The following is a 16,388-nucleotide window of genomic DNA, read 5'->3' as shown; positions in this document are numbered from 1 at the left end:
ATATGTGATTTTTGCTACAAAAAAATTTGGGGATTATGAAATCATGCAAGCCCGCATATTTTGCACTTGGAAATCTGCCATTTATGATGCGAAATGCGGCATATTTGAAAAAATGCGTCCCCCCACATAAAAATGCAGACTTTGGCTGATTTTGCGTTGAATCATGCGATGGCATAATCACGTTTTTCTGGAGGGACTGGTTAAATGCCACCTGCGTCAAAAATAAAATAATGATATTAACCAAATGCTCTCGGCACGTATTATACGGTACGTTCATTGAATACTTTAGCTTCAAATCCGCTTAATCCCATACTCAGGCCATTCAGAAATACGGCTTTGTTGGCAGGATCCAGTTAGAGTCTCATAAAAAAATGCTAATTTACAAGAAAACATGTCAGGCGCACTTAGCGCGTTTTGCATCGAAACAATTTTTGTTATTCAACTCCTATAATTTTAACATGCTATCTGTGAACTATAGGTGTAAAACTTGTGTTAAAGTTAACTTTTTAGATGTTATGGGTTATCAGATACTGTAGGAGTTCCCTGCAAACAGAAAACTAAACTAATTCTCACTGATGTTCTGATGTTTGAAGACCTCCCATCATGCCAGGCTCTCGCTCTAAGCGGAGCAGTTTAGATGTGTGGCCATAGTGAGGATGGAAATGCATCCACTTAGTGTTAATAATTAATCAAGGCATCTTACGGTACAGCAGTGCTGGTAGATTCAGATGGATGGTCTTTATCGTTAGAGAGAAATCGATTAGCACTGCAGTACAGACGGGTTTCCGGATGTTACAGAAATACTCTCATTCTGATTATTAATAAACAAAGTCACAAAATTCTAATCAAATTTGACATGGTTACTGCTGTGTTCTTACAAATAAAGTTACAGAAACTATAGGTTGGGGAGGGCAGGACAAAAACAATAATGTTGTCTCATCTAAATAAATTTGTAATACAGTAATCCGCGTAATACAGAACTGCGATTCATTTTTACACCAGCTAAAATACGTTTAGCAAAACTTGTATGAGAAAATTGCAAAATAATTTTTTTTTTTGCTTACTAGTCTCTTAATTTCATTTCTGGTTCTTTATTGTTTTGCCTTAACTTTAGTGTATCTATATTATATATATTTTTTAAATTGACTACAGTGTATACCAGTTTTTCATTTTACTAGGTTGTACTGTATTATGCATGCATAACTATGTATGCGACAAATAATAAAAATAGAAGTCAATTATGACGATATAAAATACATCCAATAACATAATTATAATTAATCCAAATCACTGCATAGATGTATTCTTAGTAGATGAAATAACAGCTGATGCTATGAATAAGCAGAAGCTATTTTAGGATTCACAATAACATTCACATCAGTGGATACAGAAAGCTATTCTGAGAACAAGGGAGGATGTTTAAACTCTAAATGCTGCTCCGGGATGACCTTACTTGCAATAGACCTAACCAAATACAACTTAACTAAACAAAAAAGGTCTCCAGGACTACATTAAAAGTAAAAAGGTGTGTTTGCAACTTAATTTTGCAGGTTGGTGGCTTTTCAGGTAAAGCTAATTGGTAAAGCAATAAATGCAATTACAGACCAAACTTCAATCAACATTAGGTGCTGTATAACAGCACTTCACAGCACAAGGTCTGTATTTGGATCTATTTTAAGAGTGTTGCAATTGATAACACTTACACGTGTGCAGAGAAAAGTGCTTGCTGTCTGTGCTCGTGGCTCCGGATTCTCCTTCTCCGAGAAGATACTGGATGGACCGAAGCTGGAAGCAAGGATCTGACAGCAGCACCGCAGTAGCCCGTGAGATCCTAAAAGACAATCACATGAGGATGTTTAGAGGTAATGACAATCATTTAAACACATTTAAGTTTCAAGTGTCCAATCATTCTATCCTCAGTCAGTGAAATACTAAAGCTAAACAGTAAAAGCTAAACTTCACTACTTTTAATTTTACTTTGGGTTTAAACAAGCTCCTAAAGCAAAATACATAACATGTCCTGCAACATTTGTACTGCGGATATAAATGACTCAAAATTACATAAACTCCTGCGATTGCAAAGAAATCCAAATAATGATTTTTTCCACCTAGTAGACAATAATAGGTAAAAACCAACTATCACCTAGCAACACCCTAGATTAGAAATCACCTAGCAACGCCTTAGAAATCCCATAAAAAACAACCTAGAAATCACCTAGCAATGCCCTATAGATCAGTTAGCAAAGCCCTAGAAATCAGTTAACAACGCCTTAAAATCAATTAGCAACAACTTAGAAATCAATTAGCAATGCCTTAGAAATCACCTGACAACTCCCTAGAAATCCCCTAGCAACACCCTAGAAATCAGCTAGCAACGCCCTAGAAATCACCTGGCAACACCTTAGAAACCACATAGCAACACCCTAGAAATCAGCTAGCAATGCCCTAGACATCACCTACTGTAGCAACACCTTAGAAACCACATAGCAACACTCTAGAAATCACCTAGCAACACCCTAGAAATCAGCTAGCAATGTCCTAGAAATCAACTAGCAACACCTTAGAAACCACATAGCAACACCCTAGAAATAACCAAGCAACGCCCTAGAAATCACCTAGCAACACCTTAGAAACCACATAGCAAACCCCTAGAAATCAGCTAGCAGTGCCCTAGAAACCACATAGCAAAGCCCTAGAAATCAGCTAGCAAGGCCCTAGAAATCAGTTAGCAATGCCCTAGAAATCAGTTAGCAACGGCTTAAAAATCATTTAGCAACGCCCTACAAATCACCTAGCAACACCTTAGAAACCACATAGCAAAGCCCTAGAAATCAGCTAGCAATGCCCTAGAAATCAGTTAGCAACGGCTTAAAAATCATTTAGCAACGCCCTAGACATCACCTAGCAACGCCCTAGTAATCACCGAACAATGCCCTAGAAATCACTTAGCAACACCTTAGAAGCCACATAGCAACACCCTAGAAATCAGCTAGCAATGTCCTAGAAATCAACTAGCAACACCTTAGAAACCACATAGCAACACCCTAGAAATAACCAAGCAACGCCCTAGAAATCACCTAGCAACACCTTAGAAACCACATAGCAAACCCCTAGAAATAACCTAGCAATGCCCTAGAAATCAGTTAGCAACGCCCTAGAAATCACCTAGCAGTGCCCTAGAAACTACATAGCAAAGCCCTAGAAATCAGCTAGCAACGCCCTAGAAATCAGTTAGCAATGCCCTAGAAATCAGTTAGCAACGGCTTAAAAATCATTTAGCAACGCCCTACAAATCACCTAGCAACACCTTAGAAACCACATAGCAAAACCCTAGAAATCAGCTAGCAATGCCCTAGAAATCAGTTAGCAACGGCTTAAAAATCATTTAGCAACGCCCTAGACATCACCTAGCAACGCCCTAGTAATCACCGAACAATGCCTTAGAAATCACTTAGCAACACCTTAGAAACCACATAGCAACACCCTAGAAATAACCAAGCAACGCCCTAGAAATCACCTAGGAATGCCCTAGAAATCACCTAGCAACACCTTAGAAACCACATAGCAACACCCTAGAAATAACCAAGAAACACCCTAGAAATCACCTAGTATCACCCTAGAAATCAGTTAGCATTGCCCTAGAAATCACCTAGCAACACCCTAGAAATCAGTTATCAATGCCCTAGAAATCACCTAGCAACACCTTAAAAAACCACATAGTAACACCCTAGAAATCAGCTAGCAATGCCCTAGAAATCAGTTAGCAACGGCTTAAAAATCTATTGCAATGCCTTAGAAATCAATAAGCCAGTGTTTCTCAACCCTGGTCCTCAAGGACCCCCTTCCAGAAAGTTTTAGATGTCTCCCAATTTAAAACACCTGAACTAACCAGGGGGGCAGGGTTTCATATTTTATTGAAGCAGCCCTGGGCACCGCCATTAGCTAGCGGACCCCCACCTGCTCTTAGCATTCCATTGACTCCCATTCATTTTGGCGTCACTTTGACAGTGAATAACTTTACATCTGGGGCGTTTAAAGACTCAATTTGTTCATCAATTATTTCTAAAGAAACACGAAAATGTATAAAAGGCTCCATTACCTTGTATCTTACGTTATGGCCCAGTAGAAGCAGTTTTAGTAAAACTATGCTAACGATTGCGTCATAACCACGCGACTCTCTGTCGCACAGTAGAGAAATTACCGTATGGACAGGAGGAGAAGCGCATGTAGAATATGGCGTACTGGCGTTAAACTTTAAAATAAATAAATACTATGCAAAATGACAAAGTAATTAATCAGAATACTAAATTAATACAAAATGTACTCCTGTTCACGCTCGCCGTTTCTGTAAGATTCGGTGGGTGATTCAGATTTCTCTTGGCACAGCTATTAGAAGACTTACAAGTGTCAGACAGGTTGCTCACGTCACCAAGCTCCAAGTTAGTTCTATGGAACTAACTCATCAGCCTCCTTCCAGAATGCCTCCCAAACAAGCTAATAATTTAAATCAGGTGTGTTAATTAAGGAGACATCTAAAACATTCTGGAAGGGGGTCCTTGAGGACCAGGGTTGAGAAACACTGCAATAAGCAACGCCCAAAAAATCACCTAGCAACACCTTAGAAAAACTGTATGGTGTTCCTGGTTCTCAACCTGTGGATGTTTTTCATCCCTAAATGGAGTTTGGGAACTTTTAGCAGAGCACAGATGACAACATGTTTACTTGAGACATCGTAAGCTAGCACTAAGGTAACGCTAATCTTTTACATTATAGCGATGACGCTGGTAGTGGTGATTCTCTCAGACCAATCAGTAATCTACGGTGTTTCCGCGTAACGTTTGGTATCGCTCGGATCGCTTGGAAACCCAACCGAGGTGGTACAAAAAAAGTATTTGGTACTACGTACTGCACCCAGTGGAAAAGCTCCCAAAAGTAAGCTGACATGACCCAAACTAAACCAAACCAAACCGTGCGGTACTATGCAATGGAAAAGCGCCATTAGAAACCACCTAGCCTAGCAACATTCTAGAATCCCTGGCAACCACTGAGCCTAAAACAGCCTTAAAACACCAAAGCCCTCATGCATTTTTGCAATCTCATGGTTAAACCTAATGTGACACAATAAAAATAGAAGCCAAGCGACCAACACAAAGCCAAGGGAGCACAGCTGTCAGATTGTGAGAGAACAGAGCCATTCCCGTCAAACACAAATCATGTGATGGGCGCCAACACAGGTCTAGTACAGCATGAAAATGAAACATCCCATCATATAAATAAACATAAATGTGCCTTTCTTCAGAAAAACAAATATTGTTTGTAACCTTGAACACATCAGATAATCATCCTGACTCATTAACTATACATCAAACATCTAATAGGGCCTCTGCTGACCATCTAAGGACTCATACCGTATTGGCATGAACCGGACAGCTTCTCTCCCGTTTGTTATATCGTTCATATAATATGATTCATGAAGTGTCAGTTGTAGCTTTCACACATTAAAACCCAAGCCAACACTTCCAGCCACCAGGCACACCTGCTGTGTACGTCTAAACCCTTACTGATCAATCTTTCATGTGTTTTTCCAACTGGACCACGTACACCCACTCGTGTATATTTCCTCATGATGCAAGCAAAGGAAAGAGTTTTCCTTTTGAAACACACTGAAGTATAAAAATAAATGAAAATAAAATAAAAACATCCCTCTGCTGCTTATTTGGACAATCTGATTGGTTGGTAAAGTGGTGTTTACTATGGAAAACTTATAATGGTTATTGCAACTACGCATTTTATCCGAAGCGACTCAAGTATACATTTTTATCAGTACACTGCAAAAAATGATTTTCAAGAAAAAAAATCTTTGTATTTTTGTCTTGTTTTAAGTAAAAATATCAAAAAATTCTTAAATTAAGATGCATTTTCTTAATGAGCAAAGAAAAAAAGTCTAGTTTTTAGACCAAAAATATCAAATATAAGTGATTTGGTGCATAAAACAAGCAAAAAAATCTGCCAATGGGGTACTAATATATTTTCTTATTTTTAACATTATTACTAATGATAATTAAGATAAAAAAAATTATTTACATTTAACAGGCTCTTCCCAAGTCTACCTTGTAAATTTGTGAAGCAACGTGACATGCCGAACTACAGTTGAAAACAAAGCAGAGATGTCTACACAAAGTATTTAACAACACTATCAAATTTAATTCAATTAAATTCATAGTGGATATACATAGATGCAAGGAGAAAGATTTAGGACATGCAGAGAGACAAACGCTTGAGCAAATATGTTTGTACAGCACGCAAACACGTCCAGCTGGCTGCTGTGTTTACAAGGGACGGCTGGCTGTCATGCTAAGTTAGCGCTACACACCCTCAGTGACAGGGCTGGACTGACGACAACAGTCAAACAACAGAGGTTCAAGTAAACAAATCACATATACACAAAATCAGTGCCCGCACAACCTGCACCTGGCAATCCTGCTGTGTTCTGAAATAACACAAAAACATCTTGGATTTTTCTGGTGTGTGCAGACACCTGATGCCTTTTCCTTTTGGCACCAAAATAATTATGTGAAATGTATTACACGGCTCATTGGAATCTGATTGGCCAGTTATGATATTTAAAGGATTAATAAATTTTCTTAAAGAAAAATCCAGATAATTTACGCACCCCCATGTCATCCAAAATGTATATGTCTTTCTTTGTTCAGTCGAGAAGAAATAAAATTTTTTTGAGGAAAACATTCCAGGATTTTTCTTATTTTAATAGACTTTATCGGACCCTCAGTAATTTTTGTCCTGTTTTCAGTAAAAATATTTTAAAAAAAATTACATTAAGATGCTTTTTCTTGATGAGCAAAACGACCCAAGCAAGTCTAGTTTTTAGACCAAAAATATCAAATTTAAGTGATTTTGTGCATAAAACAAGAAAAAAATCTGCCAATGAGGTAAGCTATGTTTTCTTGATTTTTTTCTGAATTTAGTGTTTAAGAAAAATGTTCAAGATTTTTTTGCTTACCCGTTTTGCTCATCAAAAAAATGCATCTTAATTTTAAGAATTTTTAGATATTTTTACTGAAAACAAGACAAAAATACTACGACATTTTTTTTTCTTGAAAATCATTTTTTGCAGTGCAACACTTACAGTTTCTATGCAGTTTAAAATTGCCGTTTCAAAGGGCTCTACAAGATCCCAACCGAGGCATAAGGGTCTCATATAGCGAAATGATTATTTTTGGCAAGAAAAAAATGCACTTTTAAACCAGAACTTTTCATCTTGCACTGGCCGTGTGATGCGCTAGCGCATCATAATATATTTTTATGATAGAGCCAAAAAAGCGTTACTTCATGCCCCGCTCTCCCCTACACCAGATTTTATGTACAACAAATATTTGGGTCACACCTAAGCAAGCATTGTAAAATCTCAATAGGCTATATGCCCAGCTGCATTACTTCCTGAACTTCAGCCAGCTACTTGTTTCCTGTCTGCCATTATTGGACAAACTGATTAATCCAGGTGTGCCTGACCTCAGTAAACACAAACAAACCGATTAATCCAGGTGTGCCTGACCTCAGTAGTCAACAATAATCAGACACACCTGGATTAATCAGTTTGTCCAATAATGGCAGACAGGAAACAAGGAGCTGGCTGAAGTTCAGGAAGTAGTGCAGCTGGGCATAAAGCCTATTGGTTAAAATCCAAGAAACACTATTACACTGCAAAAAATTCTTAGTATTTTTGTCTTGTTTTTAGTAAAAATATCAAAAAATCTTAAATTAAGATGCTTTTTCTTGATGAGCAAAACGAATAAGAAGTTTAAAAATAAGTTTAGTTTGACCAAAAATGTCAAATTTAAGTGATTTTGTGCATAAAACAGGCAAAAAAATCTTGAACATTTAACAATAAATTAAAGAAAAATGCAAGGAAAAAATCTACAAAAATTTGCTTACCCCATTGGCAGATTTTTTTGCTTGTTTTATGCACAAAATCACTAAAATTGGATATTTTTGTTGAAAAAACTCAACTTATTTTCTTGGGTCGTTTTGCTCATCAAGGAAAAGCATCTTAATTTAAGAATTTTTTGATATTTTTACTGAAAAAATTTACATATTTTTTTTTCTTGAAAATAATTTTTTTTGCAGTGTAAAAACCGTAAATCATTCAAATGAAAAACAAACAGACAAAAATGGGTTGTAAAGCGTCCCACTAAGACAGCAGGTGTCTTGGTAAGGATGAGTTTCTAAACCGCATAGGTTATTTGTGGAGTTTGTGGTCCCCAACAGACAGACACTGACTCACAGGCCCCATTCTGAGTCCCACCTCTCCAAACACAGAGGGACTGACAGCTGAGCACGGGGGAGGATTATTGGAACAGCTTCCATCACTGTATATTCCTTTATGTGAGGATGTGAGGGAATCGTGAGCCGTGTGTGTGACACATTCCCTTACATCTTTCAAAAATATGCCCAGATCTGCTCAAACTAACAGAGAATACCAGAGGCCCTTTGGCGAAAGGTACGGCTGTGTACAGTCTGCAGGGCGATGATGAAAGAAAAACTCGCACAGCAGTAAGACAAGCCAACCATTTTTTTGTCGTATTTATAGCCTTTTAGCAAAAACGAACTATGGTACGGCAACTGAACTGGATGACAAAAAGATGCAGAGACAAAAATCAATTCTGTTCAACATGTACTGTCGGTTATTTACTAAAGTTTCTCATTCTTTTCAAGAGCGTTTGCTACCAAGAATCAATAGTTGTTTCTGAGGTTTTAATACGCAAATGAAAGTAAATGATCTCACAACTGAAGGCAGTTACAATTGGAAAAAAGGCTTAAAGTACTTTGCAAAAAATGACTTTCTAAGTATTTTTGTCTTGTTTTCAGTAAAAATGTCTAAAAATTCTTAAATTTAAGGATTAGTCAATTTTCTTTAAAAAAAAATCCAGATAATTTACTCACGACCATGTCATCCAAAATGTTGATGTCTTTCTTTGTTCAGTCGAGAAGAAATTATGTTTTTTGAGGAAAACATTCCAGGATTTTTCTCATTTTAATGGACTTTAATGTACCCCAAAACTTTAATGCTGTTTAAAATTGCATTTCAAAGGACTCTAAACAGTCTCAAACAAGGTATAAGGATCTTATCTAGTGAAACGATTGTCATTTTTGGCAAGAAAAATAAAAAAATATGCACTTTTAAACCACAACTTCTCGTCTTCCTCCAGTCCTGTGAAGCGCCAGCGCAACCTCACGTAATACGTTATCACGTCAAGAGGTGATGGATGACTAGGGCTGTAACGATTTATCGTGCAAATGCGCGTTTTCTCAATGAATGAATTACGGTGAAATGCCGCCACATCCAAAAGCCAGAGGGCGCTCTCGTGCAGAAACTCCAATTGTGCCACAGAAGAAGTAGCATGAACAAAAATGTTTTAAATAAAAAAATTCTTGAATTAAAAGTAAACTCATTTCAAGAAATTTTTTCTTATTCCATTGGCAGATTTTTTTGCTTGGTTTAGGCACTAATTTACTTTAAGTTTATATTTTAAGGGCGTGGCCACTTGAGTGACAGGTGAACTGCCGCTGCTGTCACTACTGTTAAGCTAGGCAGGCGTGGTTTGAACAACCAGTCACCTTAGGTCTACCCACATTCCACCTCTTTGCCCATTTTCGGTTATCTGTGACGCACAGATCTCTTCACAAACCTATGGGTGACTTCATGGGCACAACATGCATCTTTTTTACAATCTATAACCAATAACCAATTTTTAAAAAGCATAAATACATAGACTGGGATAACAAATGTACCTGCAATAATATAATCAACCATATCACAATATCTATGGACATAAGTCCCACCACACAACTAGTAAGGTCCACTGTATAGCCAACGCTAACAATTTTTGTACGATTTGCTTTTGCCCCTGTGACGTTGGGGTTAGGGGTGAGGTTTCATTATTGTTTTTTTATGATAATCATATTTTTGTACGATTCACTTTTTACGAATTAGAAAACTCATAAAATACTGTAAATACACTGCAAAAAATGATTTAAGAAAAAAAATCTTAGTATTTTTGTCTTGTGTTCAGTAGAAATATCTAAAAATTCTTAAATCAAGATGTATTTCCTGATGAGCAAATTACCTAAGAAAATAAGTCTAGATTTTAAACCAAAAATATCAAATTTAAGTGATTTTGTGCATAAAACAAGCAAAAAAAATCTGCTATTGGGGTAAGCGGAAAATCTTGAACATTTTTCTTAAACACTAAATTAAAAAAAAAAAAAAAAAAAATTTAGCTTACCCCATTGGCAGATTTTTTTTGCTTGTTTTATGCACAAAATCACTTAAATTTAATATTTTTGGTTTAAAAACTAGACTTATTTTCTTGGGTTGTTTTGCTTTTTTAGATAAAGCATCTTAATTTAAGAATTTTTAGATTTTTTTTCCTGAAAACAAGACAAAAATACTAAGACTTTTTTTCTTGAAAATAAATTTCTGTCAGTGTATATCAAAACTTTATTTTTGTATGTGGATGCAGCAAAATCTTGATCGAAATGGGACAGAAACTCGCATACAAACTTCGCTTTGCTACCGGTTCCTTTGAGGATTTCCTATCCAAGTTTGGTTTATGTAAATCCTAACAAAGCATACATCAATAGAAAGCTTATTTATTTCAGATGATGTATACATTTTATAAAAAAAAACCTTATGGAAATTAAAATTTAGTTTCATGTGCTCACGTGAAACTTTCATGTGCAGAATTTTTTTAGTTTCACGTGCTCACGTGAAGTTATTGCGCGAGCACGTGAAACTATTGCGTGCTCACCAGAAACTATCGCACGCGCACGTAAAAGCGAAAGTTTTACGTGCGCGCATGATAGTTTCACGCGAGCACGCAATAGTTTCACACGAGCACGCGAAACTAAACTTTAAAAAAATTCTGCACATGAAGGTTTTGCTTGAGCACATGAAAGTTTAACGTGAGCACATGAAACTAAACTATAGATTTTTTTTACTCCAATGTCACCTTAGGGGCTCGGTAGTTTTGTGGTCCAGGGTCACAAATAACCTTAATATCTCTAATACTGACCGAGTAAGATCTGTCAGAGTCAAACTTTAATGTTCTAAATCTCATCATTAGATTATAAGACTTCAGCCTGGATTTTACACTCTGGGTCACATATTAGCAATACTCAATATACAGCCATTTTAAAACCATTAGTATTAACAGAGAGATTATTCTTTAGCAAGTGAGGTCAGACCCTATGCCTGGTTATCTTTTCAAGACATCCCAAAGGTGTTTAGTTGGGATCAACCTAATGCATGACACTAAAGACCCAGCTTCTTATTTCTTTATGGACCTTGCTTTGCTCCAAGGGAGCTACCGTGCTGTTGCCGAGTAGGAGAATGTTTAGACGGCCTATTCATTGTAATTCAAGGGTCTAATCATAAGTGTCCACATATACGGCACTGTACAAAACAGGCATTAAGATAACTATCAAACTGCGTATGGACTTAACTCCTTACATCCCTGCTTTGAGCCCAGGGATGTATTGTTCAGACTTTATTATGTTCAAGAATGAGAAAGCAACTAACAAAAAGAGCCAATTTAGAGGCAAACATCTGAAATCTTTCTCCGTCTCTCTTCTCCACTGCACGAAGTCTGTCTCAAGTGTTTGTACAATACGACAATTATGGTTTTGTTCCGTCTCACTTTGATGTTTATGAATTGGCTGGCTGCAGAAAACATCACTAGATTGTACACCAGAATGAAAACGCGTCTCAGAAACTTGAATTCGTGCTAAGCCTTGACAATAATCACATCTAATTGTCCGAAATCAAAAGACTGACACACCGAGTGCCTCGATGTGCAATAACAGAATTATTCTGTTCAATTTTTTGAGTCGTGGTAAACAGGGTTTGATTTTTGAACAGGCTGCAATGAAAAACACTGAAGGCTGCTGAATCCACTTGTAAGCCATTATACTGTATGCCATCAATGTCATTGTGCAGGGTGCTTCAAACACATTTTCGTGTTAAAATTGTTCATCAAAGCAGTAGAAAAATGTCAATTTCATTGTGTACAGTATATTCTTTCTCTGAAGTCCAAGGTTATTTAGGAAAGCTTTTATCGAAATAAGAAATTAACTACAGTGATCCATCTTACAATTTGCTAATATTATATATGTACACATGTACTGCTGTAAGCTGTTTGCCACCTAAAAGCTTGATGGTTAATGCTTGTATGATATTAAATGTGTCATGCTGATAAAGTCATGCCAGCATTATCATATTAACAAGATTACAACATTACATCATCATCGAAAGTGAAATGCATTTAACATTTCACTTCAAAGCCTGAGGTCAGACACTGATATTGGGTATGAGGCATTAAACATGGTTGGCATTCCCAATCATCCCAAAATATTTAGTGTTCAGATTCAGGCATATCACGTTCCAGTAAATCATTTATAATAAGGGTCTTTTTGCTTTGTTTACAGGGGCATCTTTTCCTAAATTTAAAGAGACACTCCACTTTTTTGAAGTTGAGTTAAACATTTGATTTTTAACGTTTTGGAATCCATTCAGCTGATCTCTGGGTCTGGCGGTACCATTTTTAGCATAGCTTAGCATAATTAATTGAATCGGATTAGACCATTAGCATTGCGCTAATCATATTACACAGCACCTGAAAATTTTGATTAAAAAAAACTTTAATTTTCCGCTGGTACACAATGTAACTACAGAAGAGTCAAATTTTAAATAGCAAAATATCGAAACTCTTTGGTTATTTTTAGCGCGATGCTAATGGTCTAATCAGATTCAATGGATTGTGCTAAGCTATGCTTAAATTCGTACCGCCAGACCCGGAGATCAGCTGAATGGATTACAAAACTGTAAAAATCAAATGTTTAACTCTAGGGGAGCTGAAAAATGAGCATATTTTCAAAAAAGTGGAGTGGCCCTTTAAAGAAAGATATACATTTGCCCATCGCACATCACATTGTAAAGCATCTTCTTCTACTAATACAAACAATATTATCCATCACTGTGTTTGTCCTCCACACAACCATTAAGAATCAACATGATGTCTTGAATACATCAAGACCCTCAAGGTCCTTCTCGAACACCTTGTTGAGCATCTATAAACCGCTTCTATTATACTGCATGTCAACAGACCTGCCATTAGCCATGAATCACCTCTTATCTTTAAAAAACATGTCATGAGGCGACAGATGATATCGCCATATCCAATGACAAGGGCGGATGATCTTCCAGATGGTGTTGGCAAAGGCAACAATCCGTAACTTTGCCCGTCTCAAACTTTATGACGCTTGATGCAGTTCGAAAGTGCTTTCAAAGGTGTTTCTGAAAGCAGATGGATATGTCATGCTGAGGAAATGTGGTGAAGACGTCGGCAAGGACGGCGAAATAATCGGTTTGACGCTTGACTGGTTCTTGGGTCAGAGTTATCAAAAGGTACAATGCAACTTCCGGCTCAAATTGATGCTTGTCTGGCTGCAAAAGCAAGACAGAGACTAAGCTATTAACCTTTGGGTTCCACTTCCTGTCCCGCTGCCGGCTTCCTTCACTTTCAGAGGATTGTTTTTGAAAAATGAGCAAGCTCAGGGCCAGGAAACCAATTTTCTGGAACATTGTCATTTGAGGGGACCGTTGACAGTGAACAACTAAGACCCTGTCTTTGCTAAACGCTCAGTGAAATATTTGTACCTCAGGGAAGAAACCTGCTAAAACCGTCTCTCAATAATCGGTTATACTGTAGATGTAACTACTAACACACTCATACAAGAGGCTACAAACCATATGAAAACATGTAATCAAATACAAAGGTTATCCAATGCCACACAACACTAATTCAAGGACACTGATACACAACACCCACATGCATGAATAAGTATGAATAATGTCATGTTTGCAGTGTGCACAAACACAATGAATATTCAATGAAGCGTGCATTCTAACTCAAGGACCAATGGCCATCAGTGTCACGTCAAATCTGGTATGATTAAATCAAAGAAAAAATATTTTTGTAAACACTTATTCCTTAACATATGCTTTCCTGATAATGACATCATTGTAATCTTAGAAGTGAGGCGTGTATTTTTTCTCAGTTTAATTCAATACAAATAGCTTGAAAGCACAGGGAAAATAATTGAATTATGTTAGAGATGCAATCAGATACTGTACAGTAAATGGCTTTTTTGTAACAGGTTAGGGTTGTATTTGTTAACATGAGTTGATGCATTAGCTAACATGAACTTACAATGATCAACTTATACTTCTACAGCACTTCATTTCAACATAAATAATATATTTTTAAAATCCAAGTTGTAAAATTAGTAAATGCACCATGGCTGGAAATTGCAACCATTTTGGCGCTCCTGAAATTAAATTGACGCAACTTAAAAATATATTTGGAAGCGTTTGTGCGAATGCAAATGATTGTTGTGGTCCGACCTGTTTACATTTTTTAAGAAACGTTCACAAATGCTTCAGAATAATTACCAAACGTCTCACAGAGACCAATGAAATTTACACGGATGACTCAGTTTTGTGCTGTTTTTAGTTCATATTTAGAGCTGCTGTCAGAGTTGACACGGATTTCATTGAGAAAAGTGACACACTGACAACCCACCAAAATAAAAGTCAGTTGAACATAATTAAGTTGACAAAAATATATTAATATTTTATAGTAAAATCTACTTTTAAAAGAAAAAAATAATGATTAAATAAATACACTTACATTTTTAAATTAAACAAAGTTTTTTTTAATGCAGCACTTTGACAAAGGATAAAAAGGCAATGTTTAAATGAAAATTAATTTGTTTTGTTTTATATGATTATTTTTTATTTAAGATAAATTATTACATTTTATGAATTCAGTTCATTAAACATGCTGTTTGATAAGTGAAATTTAATAAACAATTAAAGAAAATAAAAAGTAAAAATTAAAACAGAAAAAAAATGGATGTGTGAAAATAAAAAAAAATATTTAAAAATAAATCATTTAAAATAACAAATTGTTTTTATAGGGCGCCATGAATCTACACATTTAAAGCTTAACATCTCATTTAAAAATGGGCCAAGCACAAGTCAAGTGTGTGGCAAATCATTTAAGATCACGTTTGACTAGTCAAGCTTTTAATCTTCAGGATGATGATGATAAAGTTGTGGGCTGGATGCTCCTACATTTTTGCTGGTGCTCCTACACTGTAAAACCAAACAGTCAACTTAACTCAAACCATTTAAGGAAAACGGTTGGCTTAAACCATTTAAGTTTTAAAACACATACAGTTAAGTACTGTGAACTTGAGTCATGTGCTAATATGTACTTATGTTTAAGTAGTGTGAACTTAAATATAAGTGCATAACTCCATATGACTAAATTTTTTCTTTAAGTTCACAGTACACAAATGTATGCGTTTTAAAACTTAAATGGTTAAATGCAACCGGTTTCCTTAAATGGTTTGATTTGAGTTAACTTTTAGTTTTACAGTGTAGCTTTTAAATTTGGTAGCACCAGTGCTACCTACTAAAAAAAGTTCATTTTGAGCCCTGTGCACAATGAACTAACATAAACAATTGTATTGGCATTAACAATATGAACAATGTTTAATAAATGAAGAGCTCAGAGGGGAAACCCTTTAAGTGGGTCTTAAATGTTTTCTTGTAAATTAGCATTTTTTTCAGGCTTTTAAGTTAAGGTTTAGTAATTTTACTTCGATGGCAATTAGTCAGTAATTGAAATGCCTTATTTTCAGAAACGTCACTTAAGTCATTTCATTAACATTAAAGAAAATAATTTCACTGCAAAACCCTCTAAGTACATGCAAAAGTCCAGACCCTCTTCACTGTCCTTTCTGAATAAAGGTAAAAGGTCACGAGTGAGTCTATTAACCTAGAAAATGTGCAAAAGAACAACCCAGTACACTTAGCTTCGGTAAACCATTCTCTGCAAGCATGTGAAAAAATAGGTAATTGAAATTTGGCTCCCCTTGTGATGTCAGAAGGAGATAATACCACCCCTTAATCTGCACTATCCAACCACAGCACTGCCATTTAGTGCAGAGATCAGCTCATTTGCATTTTAAAGGACACACCCGAAAAACAGCACATTTTTGCTCACACCTACAAAGTGACAATTTTAACATGTTATATATGATCTATATGATATTTTGAGCTAAAACTTCACGTACTCTGGAGACATCAAAGATTTATTTGACGTCTTAAAGTCTTGTGAAATGACCCCTTTAAAATGCCATGCCAGTAATGGATTCTGCCAACAAACCGATATTTTTTAAATGCCCTGTGGCCGGGATTAAGCGGAAAGTTTTAATGAATGTATAATAAATGCGGAGAGAAT

At 36.2% G+C, this 16,388-nt stretch overlaps 1 protein-coding gene across 2 annotated transcripts in view; it reads right to left on the bottom strand.

Annotated features, from left to right (window-relative positions):
* Positions 1–16,388, bottom strand: part of rnf123 (ring finger protein 123) — a 197,045-nt gene that overhangs the window by 46,895 nt on the left and 133,762 nt on the right. For both annotated transcript variants that reach the window (XM_065259459.1, XM_065259460.2), the window contains one exon: positions 1,704–1,831. In XM_065259459.1, the coding sequence (XP_065115531.1) occupies positions 1,704–1,831 (128 nt within the window). The remainder of the gene's footprint in view (positions 1–1,703; positions 1,832–16,388) is intronic.

Source organism: Paramisgurnus dabryanus, chromosome 24, assembly GCF_030506205.2.
Source record: "Paramisgurnus dabryanus chromosome 24, PD_genome_1.1, whole genome shotgun sequence".
Classification (NCBI taxonomy): domain Eukaryota; kingdom Metazoa; phylum Chordata; class Actinopteri; order Cypriniformes; family Cobitidae; genus Paramisgurnus; species Paramisgurnus dabryanus.
Note: the sequence above shows the minus strand (reverse complement) of the source record. Positions and strands in the feature narration are given on the sequence as shown.